Genomic DNA, 14,059 nt, shown 5'->3' with positions numbered 1-14,059 from the left:
TTAGATGGCTAAAACCTGGCCCCTAATGTACTAGAAATCTGTAAAAATCTACTAGACGGAACAAATAACATCCCTTAAGAGTACATTAACATACATACATATATATATGTTGGGTCATTTTTAGTTTCACTTGACTAAATATCAAGATTGAATGTAAAAATGAGCACTGAATTTGTAAATTTTTATGTGCAACTTGCTAAATATTAATTAAATTAAATTAATATGAAATTTTGAAAGAAACTGTATATATTTTACCTTGGAGTTGGGCAGGCATGTTCTTGATTTGTGCATCAGAGCAGCAGGCCTCCTGGGACCGCGCCCACTGTACCGGAACCCAACTTGCCCACCCAGCACCCCCTGTCTGCCCACTTCTCATTGAAAATGAATTAAACAGAAGAGGGTGTCGCTTCCAATAAGTCAAGCTTCACTGCCCCAACCTCAGGATACTCTACCACAGCATGTGCCAAGCAACAACACAGGCTAAACTTCTTGATGAGTAAATCCACTGGCAACTGTTGTCCTAACATTTTTCATCAAGACATTCAAGTATTTCATGGAAGCCCAGACATTTTATTAATCCAGCTTAGGCTGTAGTATTTTATTGTACAGTGTAAAACTGAATTGAGACAGCACATAAAATACTTCTTTTATTTTTTCATTAGTTGCAGGTATGGCACAAAAAATGGGTGATAAATCCAAAGAAATACGATGAAAAAGAAGCCTGATCATTCATACATACGTACAGACATACACACATACAGAGCACAAAACAGAGAAGAGTGACAGGTCATCATTACAGAGTGTCTGCACAGAACAAGATAAAACGCAACTTTTGCAACAACCTTAATGATACAGCATTATTTTCCACAAGACATTTTAAGTTTGAATGGGGAGCAGGTCTCATTATTGACAAACGTCTTCTTCTGTAAACCTGTTCAGAGTCAGCTGCACTGTTGGGAGAGTACTGTTGTCTGTGGGAGAAAACATTTTACATCTGAATGGTCTATGATTACTGATCAGAGAGAGAGAAAGAGAAAATAAGGACAGAAAGAGGAGGAAATCCACCGACAAGTAGCAAGAGCCTTTCCCTCACAGGAGGAGAAACTGTGCCGAGAGGTGGCAGCTGTCTCTCTGGTGAAGCTGTCACCCTGAGCAGCCATGCCATCAAATGGTGACATACTGCTTCTTCCCTGACAGTGTGAAATGAGATCTTCGAAAATGTGTCTACCTTTTCCATTTATTTAGTGAGACGCAGCAACCTCCCATTTAAGTCTCTCACTGTTGACCAGCCAGAGTGGAAGTGAAAGTCACCACATTAAGGACGCTGTTTCAGTCCTGAAAACTGACATAACAGTGACAGTTTAAGTTTAATTTGAAATAAATTTTGTTTCTGTTTAAGCACCAATTGACAAATTCCCAGCTCTCTTTACTGAATGAATATGAAGAAAGCAGGATGGCACGCATACTGATGAGAGGGCAACAGGGCTTCAATTTGATAATTTCAGTGGGATTCTTTTTTGAGGGAGAAGAAGAGGGCAAAAATAGCATAATGAATGGCACTATGTGACAAAGCCCTTCTTAGGTTCAACAGAAAACGAGAGCATTTCCATTCAGAAAGACATGTTAGGACAAGTCCTTTCAGAGACGCTTGAAACACTAGATCATAAGCTTTAAAATACAAAGAATGAATAATAAATCTCCAGTTAATCATAGCAATAACTAAACAGGCAAAACTGCAGAAAACTACGTTGAATTTCTTTAAAAACACCTTTCTAGCAAAATCGCTGTGGGAAACCTCGTGTTCAGCTGCATAACTGAACAGCATTCCACTTTTTAAGCAAGTTCTCTTCAACGTGTACTTTAGAATATTATGAGGTACGCACTCTTGGGAATTAAGGCAAAACTTTCTTCTAAATTACATTTAGTCCCACAGCAGCTAGTCATGGTTCTTCTCACATGGATAAATTTAATCAAATTTACCAAAGAACTGGGAAATTGTTTCAAGATATTTCTTGTTGCAGTAATTATATTCAATCCCGAAAAAACTCCGACAGACCTCATTTTTGAAATGCTACAGTACCTCCAATTTAATAGCATTAAGGTAAGCACTGGGTACATTCATGCACAACTGCATTATTCGTTCATGTATTCATCAATGTCAAACTTAAGTAACGGAGATTTTTTATTCTTAATGTAAGATGAACCAACATTGAAACCATGCAATTCTTTGATATTGCATGACCCTACTGTATCTGACAATATGTCACTTTTCTTCAAATAAGAATTAAATCTATGAGGACAGTAGAAGGAACTACTTCAACCTGGTTCCCTCCCTCCACCAATCAAAAGGTTTAATACCTCTTCAAAGCAAAAAAGATTAAAGACTGACTTCTTTTACAGTGAAAAAAGAATTCTCTTATGTGTGCTGTGACCATATGATATAATGTACTGCAACAAAACCCCAACACTGTATTTGTTTTAGTGAGCCGTATTTGTCATGACTCCAGGGTTTAGTACTTTACTTTTTTAATTTTGCCTGGATGGTGCATATTACTGGTCTTTCCAGTAGTTTAATTTGATTCCTGTACATCTGGAGCCCATGCAAAATGTCCACCTTTATAACATCTTCATACTGTGGGGGGCTTCATAAATACTTAATAATGAACCCCAAAGTTGAGCTGTAACCATAAAATTTTCAAGCCTAATTATACATTACAAATAAAATGTGTGAATGCCAAAACGTTTATAAGTAGCAATACCAAAAATAAAGCATGTAATAATGGTAATGACTAAATAGCTGTCGCTGCACAAAGCCTGTCAATGGAGTGAAATGCTGTCTCTGAAACCACCTATTTTACCAGCAGGATTGATTTGACCAAAACGTAGCATGTGGAGAGCTGTTTGAAAAAAGAAAAGCTGAATCTTTAGTTTACTGAAAAAATATCCAGAGTTGTACTCATGTGGAAAATATCAACAGCATGCACCAGATCAGTCTCTCTTGCCCACTGTCCAGCAATACAAATGGCTGTGTGGATTATGGACATGCCTCTTTCTACACTATGTAGAGTACATTCCAATTATTGTAGATAAAATTTTGATGTTTTATTATGTTGAGGCTGTACAGATATGGAACTGTATAGACTGCTGGGAAAGTGTACTACAAAGAAAAAAAAAAGACAGTTTCATTTTAGTTTTGTAATCACAAAAACATACACATGTAGCACAACTGTAGAGGTGAAAAAACCCAAAACATGCTCCACACATACTGATGTAAAAAGAAAACACTTGGCACTTGGCAATATCTCCAGCACGCACACTAATCTTGAATGATCTGGAACTCATTTCCTCCTTTTAGTTTCTGAACACTTCACACCTTTCACAACCACAGGTTCCTCTTTTCATTGAACTAAACTGATTAAACACTTTAAGAAAGCAACATGTCACACATACATATACATATGAAAAAAAAAGCTAATCCTCATAGTTTTACTTTGAAGAAGCTTGGAGGACTTTTATGAAAAAGCAGAACAGCATTGAGAGTGTGAGCTGCTCTCCAAACTCTCATTACACATGTATGTAGCAATACAAACAGCAAAAGGCTGACATGAAGGGAGTGAACTGCACAGAAATGGAAATCATGTTGAAAGATGATTTCTTAACTTCAATGAATATTTAGATATTTTGCATGAATTTGCCCAGAACCTAATATACACCACTATATGAGGATAAATATGAGGTCTGCCGTAGAGTTTCAAGGCTAACACTGATGTCTTTCCCAGCACAACAAAGTTGATATATGTATGTATGTATGTATGTATGCGTGTGTATGTGATATGATTTGGGTCTGTTTATTTATTATAAACTTTATACTAATCAGTTAGCTTAGTATAGCACAATGACTGGTCACATGGGGAAAACAGCTAGCCTGGTGCTTTAGTTTGCAAAATCAGGTTATAAGCACTTCTACTAAAGGTCATGACTGAAGAAACTTAATACTTCATCAAAAAAAAGGTTTAGAAAAGCAGTTTGAAGTTTTATAGGATTAGCCAGGAGACACAACTTTCTTTATTTCCAGGCTGCCTGATTATTCCAAAACTAGTGGCAATTCATTGTTTTAACACTTTGTTTTTATTAGACAAGCTATAATGTATTATTATTTCATTACAGAGTTTTAGAGGTTCTGGTAGGCAGATATGACAACGCCAACCAGCCTAGCTGTTTCCCCTTGCTGTTTCCCCTTGCTTTCAGTTTTAAGCTATGCTAAGTGGCTTCTGGCTGTAGCTTGAAAAAAAAAATCCATATAGGAACCATTTCAATTGTTTCCCAAAATGCTAAATTACTCCATTAAACCTTTGACAACAATACCAATGTATTCCTTTATTTCTATACTGTAGTAATTTAGTCATTCTTGTACTTAGCGGTGTAGCCACAATTATGTGCAGATCTTCTGTTCTCTTTGTGAATAAATCAGGTGTTTAGGGATGTAAAAGGAGCAGTAGGCCAAAAATATCTTAATAAAATCATATCCATACTTTGTAACAGTAATGACTGTACGGGCACTTTGGCAATTTTTTTTGTTATGTACGAAACCACAGAGGGATACAGCAGCTAGCTAACAGAGAGCTAGCTAATGGATTTGATCTGAGCTTCTGTTTTTGGAAATTGCGTCAAAGTCTGCGTCAAACTACATGTTTTTCGATGTGTCCAAAACAACCTATAAAAGTCTGAAAGTTCTCATCATCAAAAGCACACAGAAAAACATATGATTTAGTAAAACATTACATCTAGTAAGACTGTAGGATTAAGAACGCCCAAGAACTTCATTTACATTCAGCGTGATCTGAAACTTCAATTGAAAATGACTGAAACGGTTTTAAAAAAAGTGAAACTGACAGCAGATAACCTGTGATGAAAATGTCTCTGTAATACCATCATACAGACGGAAAAGGAATATATCATAAGGATGCCCTGAAAATGCTTATCATTCTGCTCTGTTTTGCTTAGCATACAGTATTTATCTTCTTTACATGTATGTTTCTTTTCACAACTATTGTACACAGCTTTATGCTTACACATGTACACAACCCACTCAGACTAATCCAGGCTTTAACTGGGGAGGCTACATATGCTTAACCACAACACCCAGTCTGCATTCATGGACATTTTTATTAATACTCTTGACTGGATTCCCTTAATGTTTAGTGTTGTGGTTGCACTATAAATATGAACACTACATGTGGAAAATGGGCAATTTGCTGATAAATATGGACTTGAGTGTTGAACAGCCTGAATTCGTGGGAGTAGGTCATACATGTGCAAAGAAATATAAAATGGATTTTATATGTTGAGACCTTAAACTGTATGTTGTGCTTCCTGTACTCCAACATAAAACATTTATCATAAACCTTTGAATAGAGCTTCTTTAACATTTACAAGTTATACATTTACCAAATTGGTTTACTTCTTATGCTTCCATCAGCTTTGATATTTTAGCAATGCAAAGGGAGACAACAAGAAGAGAAAGTAAGTTAAGTCATCTTAAAAAAAAAACTAAAAAAAAAACTAAAAGAAACAAGACACAAGTCCTCAAAACATTTGTCATAACCAACAATGGACAGAATTCTTCATATTCTTATTTGCTATTTTTTTTACAATACATTTTTTTTTTTAAAAACCCCGCTGGTTAAGGTTATGGTCTCAGGTAGATCTTCCACAGTCAATCTTCACAGTTTGTGTAAAAGCAGAGAAACATTCTCGCTAGAGTAATAAAATATCATGACTATTATTATGGTCATTATCATCTTTTATTTTCATACTGTTCCATATAAATGGTGGAGGATATGGGTGAGGCGCATCACCCTAATGAAGAGCCTGCAGTCCCAAAGTTCCTGCTCTCCTCTCTGTACAATGAAATGTTTTATTCAGCAGTTTGTCTTCTCTTCTGTTAAAAAATGCTCTCCCGTAGGGAGGGAGAATTATGAGAAGAGAGTGGGATATTCATTCCATGAAATGTCTTTATCCTCCTGTGTGATCTTAAACTGTCTTTCAGCCGAGAAAAAAAAAAAAAAAAAAAAAAAAAGATCCTCAGCCTCACTTTACTGTTCCATCTCACTGTTTTCATCCACTTGCTTCCAAACCTGTGCTCAGTGTCTGCCAGTGCTGCCTGGTTGGCTACCCTCACGTGAAACTATGTGTGGGCCTAGACGCATGCGCACGCCCAAACACGCACGCAGCTACAGACAGCCAACTGTCCCTTGAGGAATGTAATCCGGGTTTAGCTCAGCCCCATACTCCCTCTGAACATGTATGCCTTCCCTTCAGCACTTGTGGGGCAAAAGAAACATAGAAAATAGCCCATCAGAATAAACATGAACAGAGACTTGTTCGATGTTGATTAACACCCAGGCTCACGATTCGGTTTGTTATCTGAAGGCACTTTGTTTCATGGCAGAAAGTAAAGTGGCTTCTGTTCCACAGGCAGACTGCTGACTGAATATTTGAGTCAGGTTCCACTAATCAGACCTTTCGCTAAACCCTGTTCTTCCTCTCCCACCACTCTTCCACCCTAATTCCACTTTTTCTTATTTTAACTTTTAAACTTGAACTTCTTTCTGCCCTGCAGCCCAGCTGTCTTCACCTCCGCTGATTCTTCTGCATTTATTATTCTGCCACCATACCGTCAGTTGGCCACTTAGACTCGTGAGCACAGTGTTAAAAGATAAGTAGGCAGCTACAGGGGAGAAAGCAGACAGAACTAAATGTTGCCCAAGTCCGTGTTTTTCGACAGAACAGCACCAAGCAGATAAAGAAATGCCAAGGTGTGATGTGAGGCTGGGCTAGAGTGAAAAACAAGTGTCAGTGATTGGCATCTGGTGCAAGAAAATGAAGATAAAGATGCACAGAGAAAGGTCTGACTATATGTATTCGAAAGCAGGGAAATGTTACTTGATATTCAAAAAGTCAGCAGTATCTGTATTCAACCGCCATCCAAAGGTTTTCCCATAGCTTCATCAAATGATTCTTGTGCTTTACAAACTCTTCTCCCTCAACGCTTGTGAACTCCTCCGCCAAAGTCCAGGCTCATTCACCACCCACCTGTCTTTGTGCTCGTGAAGTCAACCCAAGTCCTGCGCCGAGGGGTGATTTCCGTTAAAAGAGATCTCCTCAAAAGAAAAAAAATTAGCAAATTGACTTTATTACTTTTTGTTTTGTCTTTCTTTCATAAACGTTGCCCCACCCCACCTGTGGTTTGTGGTCCGTCTTGGGACCTTGCTGCTTTCAGGATGCATGAATCTTTGGTGATCGGATGCCGAGGGTATAGCTCACAGACGGCGGGTCTGAACATTCGCCTCTGAGATGACGGAGAAAAGGGTCACCTCTGACCTTCCAGCAGGGTCAGCACCAAGGTGACACATAGCAGCCATATATGGGAGGATGTGGACAGAGCCTTGGCGCTGATATCTAAATTAAATAAGAAAAAAAACAGAAATAACTGCTGAGTTTATGAGCTCATGTAAAAAGAAACACATGTCTTGACACAATAACAGGACAAGCGATCAGCATTCTTGGAGGGAATACTATGAAATGTGAACATGCAGTGTTTCTTGTAATTCATTTGTTATTGGTTCATCAAATATATAGCTTCAGCAAAGGCTGAATGTCTGCAGTGCTGAATTTTCAGTCAGAATGTGTTTAGTCTGTTGTTGGCCAAAGCTGTTGGCATTTATAACCAAAGCTAATTTCCCCAGAAGGGCCTTTCAGTTACATAAAACACATATAAATCAGATCACAGTACAAATACAAAAGCAGGATAAATACATGAAAATATAACAGCCATCAGGCAGTTTATGGGTGTCGTATCAGTTGATAGGTTCTTAAGAGATATTCTCAATTTTCTGTTCTATTCAGCCAGATAGAAATCAATGTTGTAATGATATTACTTGTTCAACAGACAATTTTTTACGACCCAGTTCTAACATCATGATTTTTTCTCTTTGTTGCTTATAGAAAGCATTTAACAAGTAAATAATGTACTCTTGGCACTGAGGAGCTTCACTGCAGAGAGCTACTAAACTACCAAACAAACAGACAGAACAGAAATTGTTCTTCTCGATTGACTTTGAGCAAGACTGCAAAAGAATGATTCCCCAAAATGTCAAACTATTCCTTTAATGTACGACCAATCTATGAGGGCATATCCAAAATCGGAATAATTTTTCTACGAAACATCATGGCTAAGAAGTCCCTTCTGACGAGCTATTTCTCAATTTTCCATCTTACATCACCTAAAGTCATGCAAGATTCATCATCTGAGATTGAATTGCATAATTCATAATACTCTGTCCTCAGTCTGGCGACCACCCTTTTACTCCAAATGAATTAATGTTGTTGCTTTGGATCCAACTGAAAACTACTTTATAGAACAATGATATTCCGGTAATTGAAAAGAATCTATAGACTAGGTTTACTGCCTCTGATTTTTCCTTTGGACTGATGGTTATTTTCCACCACTGACATAAATAATTGAAACAGATAGCCCTGATTTGTTTATGTTATGTTAAAGCGACACTTAACTTTGAGAGGCCTCTAGAAATCAAATCATAAATAACATGAATTAAATCAAAGGAGCAGCGTCTGTCTGGGTAACAATATGACCTTGTCAACTGCAGCCCATTTTCTAAGCCCCTTCTTCTCTTCTTACCTCCTGTTTGTTCCTGAGGCACAATTACAGTGCTCCACTAAGTCAGCAGCACTGCCATCGTTCATGTGATTACAACCATGTTGCTATGACAACCTTGTTTTCACCATGAGATGGTAGTTTAATGCTGCTAACTGTCTGAGATTAGAGATCCTCTTGTAAACTTCAACTTTGTTCTGGGGATGCAGGACGCAAACCTGGAGCTAAGATAAGAAGGGCAGAAGAAGAGAAAGACCAGGTGGATGTAGGGTGTTACTCACTGGGCGGTGGATCTCGACACTCCCCTTCCTCCAGTGTGATGTCATCAATGGCAATATCCCCCTCGATTCCTGGGCCCCGGATACCTTCAAGAACGACCTGTGGAGAGTAAAACAGCTTATAAATCCAGCCTAGATAAACCACAAAAATAAGAACATTTGCAAAACAAGATAAAATCTAAGTCGGCACACAATGCAATTAAGTCTAATTACCCTTTTGAAAATATAAAAACAGGTGTCAAGTCTTTGTTTCAACATTTAATTTCACAGAATTGTGTGGTTGAGTTTTTCTAACCCCAAAAGTGGGGAGAAAAAAGACACAGAGGTGCAGCTGAAGATATAAAGAATTCATACAACTGAAACTGTAACAATGATAAAGTGATCTCTGTGTTTCGATGTATCTGTGCTCACAAAGTTAAACCTTCCTGGTGGCAAAGCGTGAGCAATATTGCTTCCTCAGTACCGAAAAGTGCCGATGGATGCCATCTACTTCTTTGCTTGATATTACAACTTGTGATGTGATACATTTGTATGCAGCCCCAAAGGAAATGAATACCTTACGATCACAGACAAAGAAGAAAATAGAGGGCAGCGAGGAGAGCGCTGCTGCTCTCTTGACTGATTACTTTTTCTTTTGTCTCACCTGGAAGGACGATGTTGGATGGATGCTTACTTTGGCCTGCTTCCACCGTTCACCTTGGTTACCACTTAGCGACCACACAGGACCCTCTGAGGTCGTTTGGCCCTTCTGTTTTAGAAAGGCGTTAAGTGTTCCTGCGTGAAGGAGAGAGACAGTGACTTCGCACCCCTTGCATGCGTGATTTCAATTTGCAACACTGAACTCCATCTAACTCTGTGGTTCCTAATCCAAGTGGGTTGAGATTGGTTCCAACACACACGCTATTATCTTAAGTTTTGCAGCTCAGTAGGAAAATATTGCAAATCAGTCTAAGTGGGTCATCAATACTCAAGGTAACCAAACCGTCTCAACTGCTGTGCATGGAATCAGCTTGGGGCTATTATCAGATGCTGTGTGAAAAGAGGGAGGGATCTGCAAAAAAATTCAGAGGCTCTGGTTGACAGAGCCTCACAGTGGTGGAGGTAAGCGCTTCAGAGTTGTGAGGAGGGGACACGTCCCAGAAACACCACAGATATTTGTAGAATGCAGCAGAGATCTTTGCAGGATCATTTGATTGCTTGGAGATTGGTCTGTGTCACCCGTCACTGTAGAGCACTTCAGCAGATGGAAGAGATAGGTATCAAACTATCAAACATCTGATTTCTGTACATTTTACTCCCTTGACTAAGTAATGTTTGCTGTAGCTGAGATCTTTTAAAGGAGTAAGGGTGTATGAGGTACACATCCATAATCAGTATTTTGGTTTGATGTGGTCTGTGCCCACCCAGGTGGGAGAAGCAGACAGTTGAGTGTACACAGAATCCAACTAACGTTTTATTTGCCATCAGAAAGCTCTATCTGACTATCTGATGGTACCTGAAGCTGCTTTATTGCTCTCTTTGAAGACACACGCTCCCTTTAAAAAACATTTTACCTGCAGAACACAGCCTCAACATGTGCTTGTATGGATTCATTTGGCTCCAAACTGGTTAAAACAAGAAAAAAAAAACAACTGTTGCAGCAGTAGACCAACAATTATCGTGTTCCCCTTACTGCCTTCTTACGCTGCATTTCCTGTTTCATCTATCAGCTGCCACTGCTGCACATGGTTGACAAAGAAACAGGTGTGTGTCTAAGGACCCATAAATCACACTGCATGACAGGTAAAAATCCAGCCACAAGAACCGAGGAAATCTCTGTAGACCTAAAAGATGAAATTATGGCGAGACTATAAAACCATTTATAAGGTTTTGGGTGTTCCCAGAGGCACAGTGGCTTCAATAATTGTAAAATGGAAAACGTTTGGCACCACCAGCTGTCTTCTTAGAGTCGACTGCCAAATCGAGTAACAGAGCAAAAACCCAAAAGCTACTTTGACAGTGCTTCAGAAGTCCCCCGAAGATATGAGAGAACCTGTCAGAAGGATGACCTATTCATCAGCTTCCTTTACAGTGGGCACATTCTGAGTTTCAATACCGCATTTAAAGGACCAAGAGTATGAAAAATTCTTTAATGAAACTAAACTTAAGCTTTTTGGATTAGCACTACAAAAACACAACAAGCAGTGCTCCTAACCTGGCAACTACCGCTCATACAGGGAAGCATGTCAGTGTTTGCATCATAATATGTGGGTAACTAGCACATACCTGGTGAGTGGCGAGACAGAAGGACGGGGTCGGCAGACTGATCAGAGTTAGGTTCATCTTCGTAACGATTAGGACGCATCAAACGAAAGAGGTCGACTTCATAACAACTAAAAGTTTCTCTGCCCTTTCTTAAAAGTAATTCTGCTCTGAGATACCACCCGCAGTAGGAGACTCCATTGTGAATTCTGGTTCCATTATGAGATAAATTGGACTTTAAGGTTAGTATTCGCTCTGTTTTCTGAATTCTAAATTTATATATTCTCCCGCACATGAACCAAAGCCAAGCAGTGCCAAAGGTTAACATCAGGCCATGTGAATTGATACATTTATTAAGCTGAAGTCTTGCAAGCGATTATAAATTATTCTGTGGCAAATGATCATCAAAATTAATTATCACTAATGGGCGATGTGTGATGAGAATTTTTGTTGAATGCAAATAGGTTCCCTGTGGAGGACAGTTGTTCTTATTTCATCATTAGTATCAGACTCTTTCCACCTGTTTCAGATTCCTTTTCCTCTCAGCTGGATTCCCACTAAGCCACGCAAGAGAAGCTATTGCATATCACTGCCTTTAAAAAATACAGTATGACAGACCCATTTCAACTGAATTCACTTATAACCCTTACAATAATGCTGAAATACTGGCTCTCATTGATGCAGAATTGACTATATACTAGGTCTGAATTGAAGACTCCTCTCAGTGAGACTTCTTGTCAGGCTCCGGGCTTTGATATGAAACTGTAAGATGATGACACTGAGTGCAATCTCATTATTCTCCCTCGGAAACACGCCAGTTGTCTTTTATTTTTATAAGTTTTTTTTTTTTTCTTTCAATTTCCCTTGCAGTACGAGTGAGTGTGCGAGCGGGTTGTATCCTTTTGCAGCGGACCAGCAAGAAGAGCAGCCAAAGACCCAAATCGGGTTTGCATGAACACAATTTCAAAACTCAGCAAGACCACTGCTCTGAAGTCAAGTGAATTTCACAAGTATGGAAAGTAGCACTTCTGTGTTGACACAACTGGTGAGCAACAACAGCAGTGACTGCGACTGCAGCCTTGCGTTTGATGCGTCTTTGCCTCAGCGAGGTGTCTCATTACAGCTCAGCGCCCCTCAAAAACACATCTGTGTGAGGAAATGAGGGAAAGCTATACTGTATGTCCTTGCTCATATTCTCTCATCAGCTCAGTATACACTTTTCCCCCATGACAGTACAATCTCCTGTGAGAGATGAGCTCTAGCACAGAACATGACCTGCGGTTTCATCTCCTGTTGAAGTGTTTAGAATGTAGGAGGATTCCTGCTGAGCTAGCTGGCTTACATTTTCTTTGAGCTCATTGCGATGTAGGTGGTTATGTTGGTGTCATCAAACTCTAAGCGAAGGTATGTGCTGGCTATTGTAAGTACCTGTTTTTTATATGAGTATCTTTGACAGAAGCCTGTGAAATTTAAAGAGATCTGAGAAGAGAAGGATAGGAGTCTGGTGAAAGGTAAGAAAAAGCTCCAGGAAATGTTCAATTATGTATTAAGGATGAGACAGAGGGGCATCGAGGTGCGGTGCCACTGTCTTTGCTAATAAAAAACACGACTTCATTGCTACAAAGAAGGTCAGGTTTAAAACAGACTTACTTGGGGTGCTTTACTGGTGACTTAATCCTATAAACCAACCCAATGAGGGCTCCAAAGGCAAACTTTGAAGTGTGCTTCAGTATTTGAGTGTGACCTCGTCTCAGGTATCCCACCTTTATCAAACTATGAAGGAATTTCTTTGAGGCTGCGCCACTGTTCTCATCGCATGTAGGCGAATCTTCTTATCGACAAATTCTGACCTTCAGTGCTGCCGCCACAGCTCGACACTGACTTCAACAGCACAGCCCTAAAGAGAGTCATACTCCCAGAACTTCTGGATGGAGTCATGCCACGTCTAATGCTCTGTGAGTCACACCTCTAAGTACAAAATAATCCTTCGATTATTGAAAAAAAATGAAACAACGTTCTTTATGAAAGAAAACATTTCTGTTAGTAGAGTACAGCAACACTTCCAAGCTTAGGGTGAATTTCTCTCACGGCCACGGAGGCAGCATACTAATTGGAGTGTAGCAATAGAGGATCTGTGCTGGGTTTCAAGTCCTTGACATTTAGCCCATTCATCATAACACGCGACAGTCTGGGCATGGGTTTCACCACAAACAGGGAGGGGAGGGAGGAGAGGGTCTGGCTGGCGATCAATTTGAGCAAATTGGAAATGTCACGGCCTACTCAACCTCGGCAGTGAGCCGGAGGAGCTCTCATCTCCCTGCTGAGTCGCCCTCTAACACCTCTGTCCTTATATTCTCCAGACTGCCCTCTTTTCAACTGCTCCAGATGTTTGGTCCGGCTTGTCGGCCTGGACACTTTCTATGGTGCGTTCCCACGTAGGAAACCCGAAAAGTAGCCTGGCTAAACTTGGTGAGTCAGTTTTTTTCTTTAAATGAAACTCCGTATTAGAAAAGACTGGGAAGTTGTGGAAAATATTCTAAAAGTTAATGAATAAACAAAAATAAGAAAATTGAGCAATCCTGATATTTACTTTGACTTTTATTTCATTGCAGGTGCTAGATAGGACAAAACATGAAATAACTTGGGTTCATACCGTCTGTAATGAAATAAGTAAAAAAACTTAAAAAAAACTTAAACTTAAAAAAAAAAAGATAAATGTGTGGAGTGGTTGGGAGGTGAAGCAGCAGGTCCAGCGGAAGCAAAGGGATGGAGAGAAGGTAGAAGATGGAGGCTGCCACCAATTTCACAGCAGAATGCCATACATGCATCCACATGCTGGCTGTTAATATCTTATTGGTACAGG

The 14,059-nt window shown here is 39.5% G+C and overlaps 1 protein-coding gene across 1 annotated transcript in view; it reads right to left on the bottom strand.

Annotated features, from left to right (window-relative positions):
• Window positions 1-587: 587 nt before the first annotated feature.
• The window catches only part of LOC140267106 (MAM domain-containing glycosylphosphatidylinositol anchor protein 2-like), a 195,455-nt gene continuing 181,983 nt past the window's right edge, over window positions 588-14,059 (bottom strand). Inside the window, exons 16-18 of the mRNA XM_072362282.1 lie at window positions 9,599-9,729; window positions 8,959-9,055; window positions 588-7,461 (exon numbers count right to left, since the gene is read on the bottom strand). Coding sequence (XP_072218383.1) covers window positions 7,373-7,461; window positions 8,959-9,055; window positions 9,599-9,729 — 317 coding nt within the window. The 3' untranslated portion in view covers window positions 588-7,372. The remainder of the gene's footprint in view (window positions 7,462-8,958; window positions 9,056-9,598; window positions 9,730-14,059) is intronic.

Source organism: Leuresthes tenuis, unplaced genomic scaffold (assembly GCF_036924035.1).
Source record: "Leuresthes tenuis unplaced genomic scaffold, fLeuTen1.0.hap1 SCAF_13, whole genome shotgun sequence".
NCBI lineage: Eukaryota > Metazoa > Chordata > Actinopteri > Atheriniformes > Atherinopsidae > Leuresthes > Leuresthes tenuis.
The sequence above is the reverse complement of the archived record's forward strand: the minus strand, read 5'-3'. Positions and strand labels throughout refer to the sequence as shown.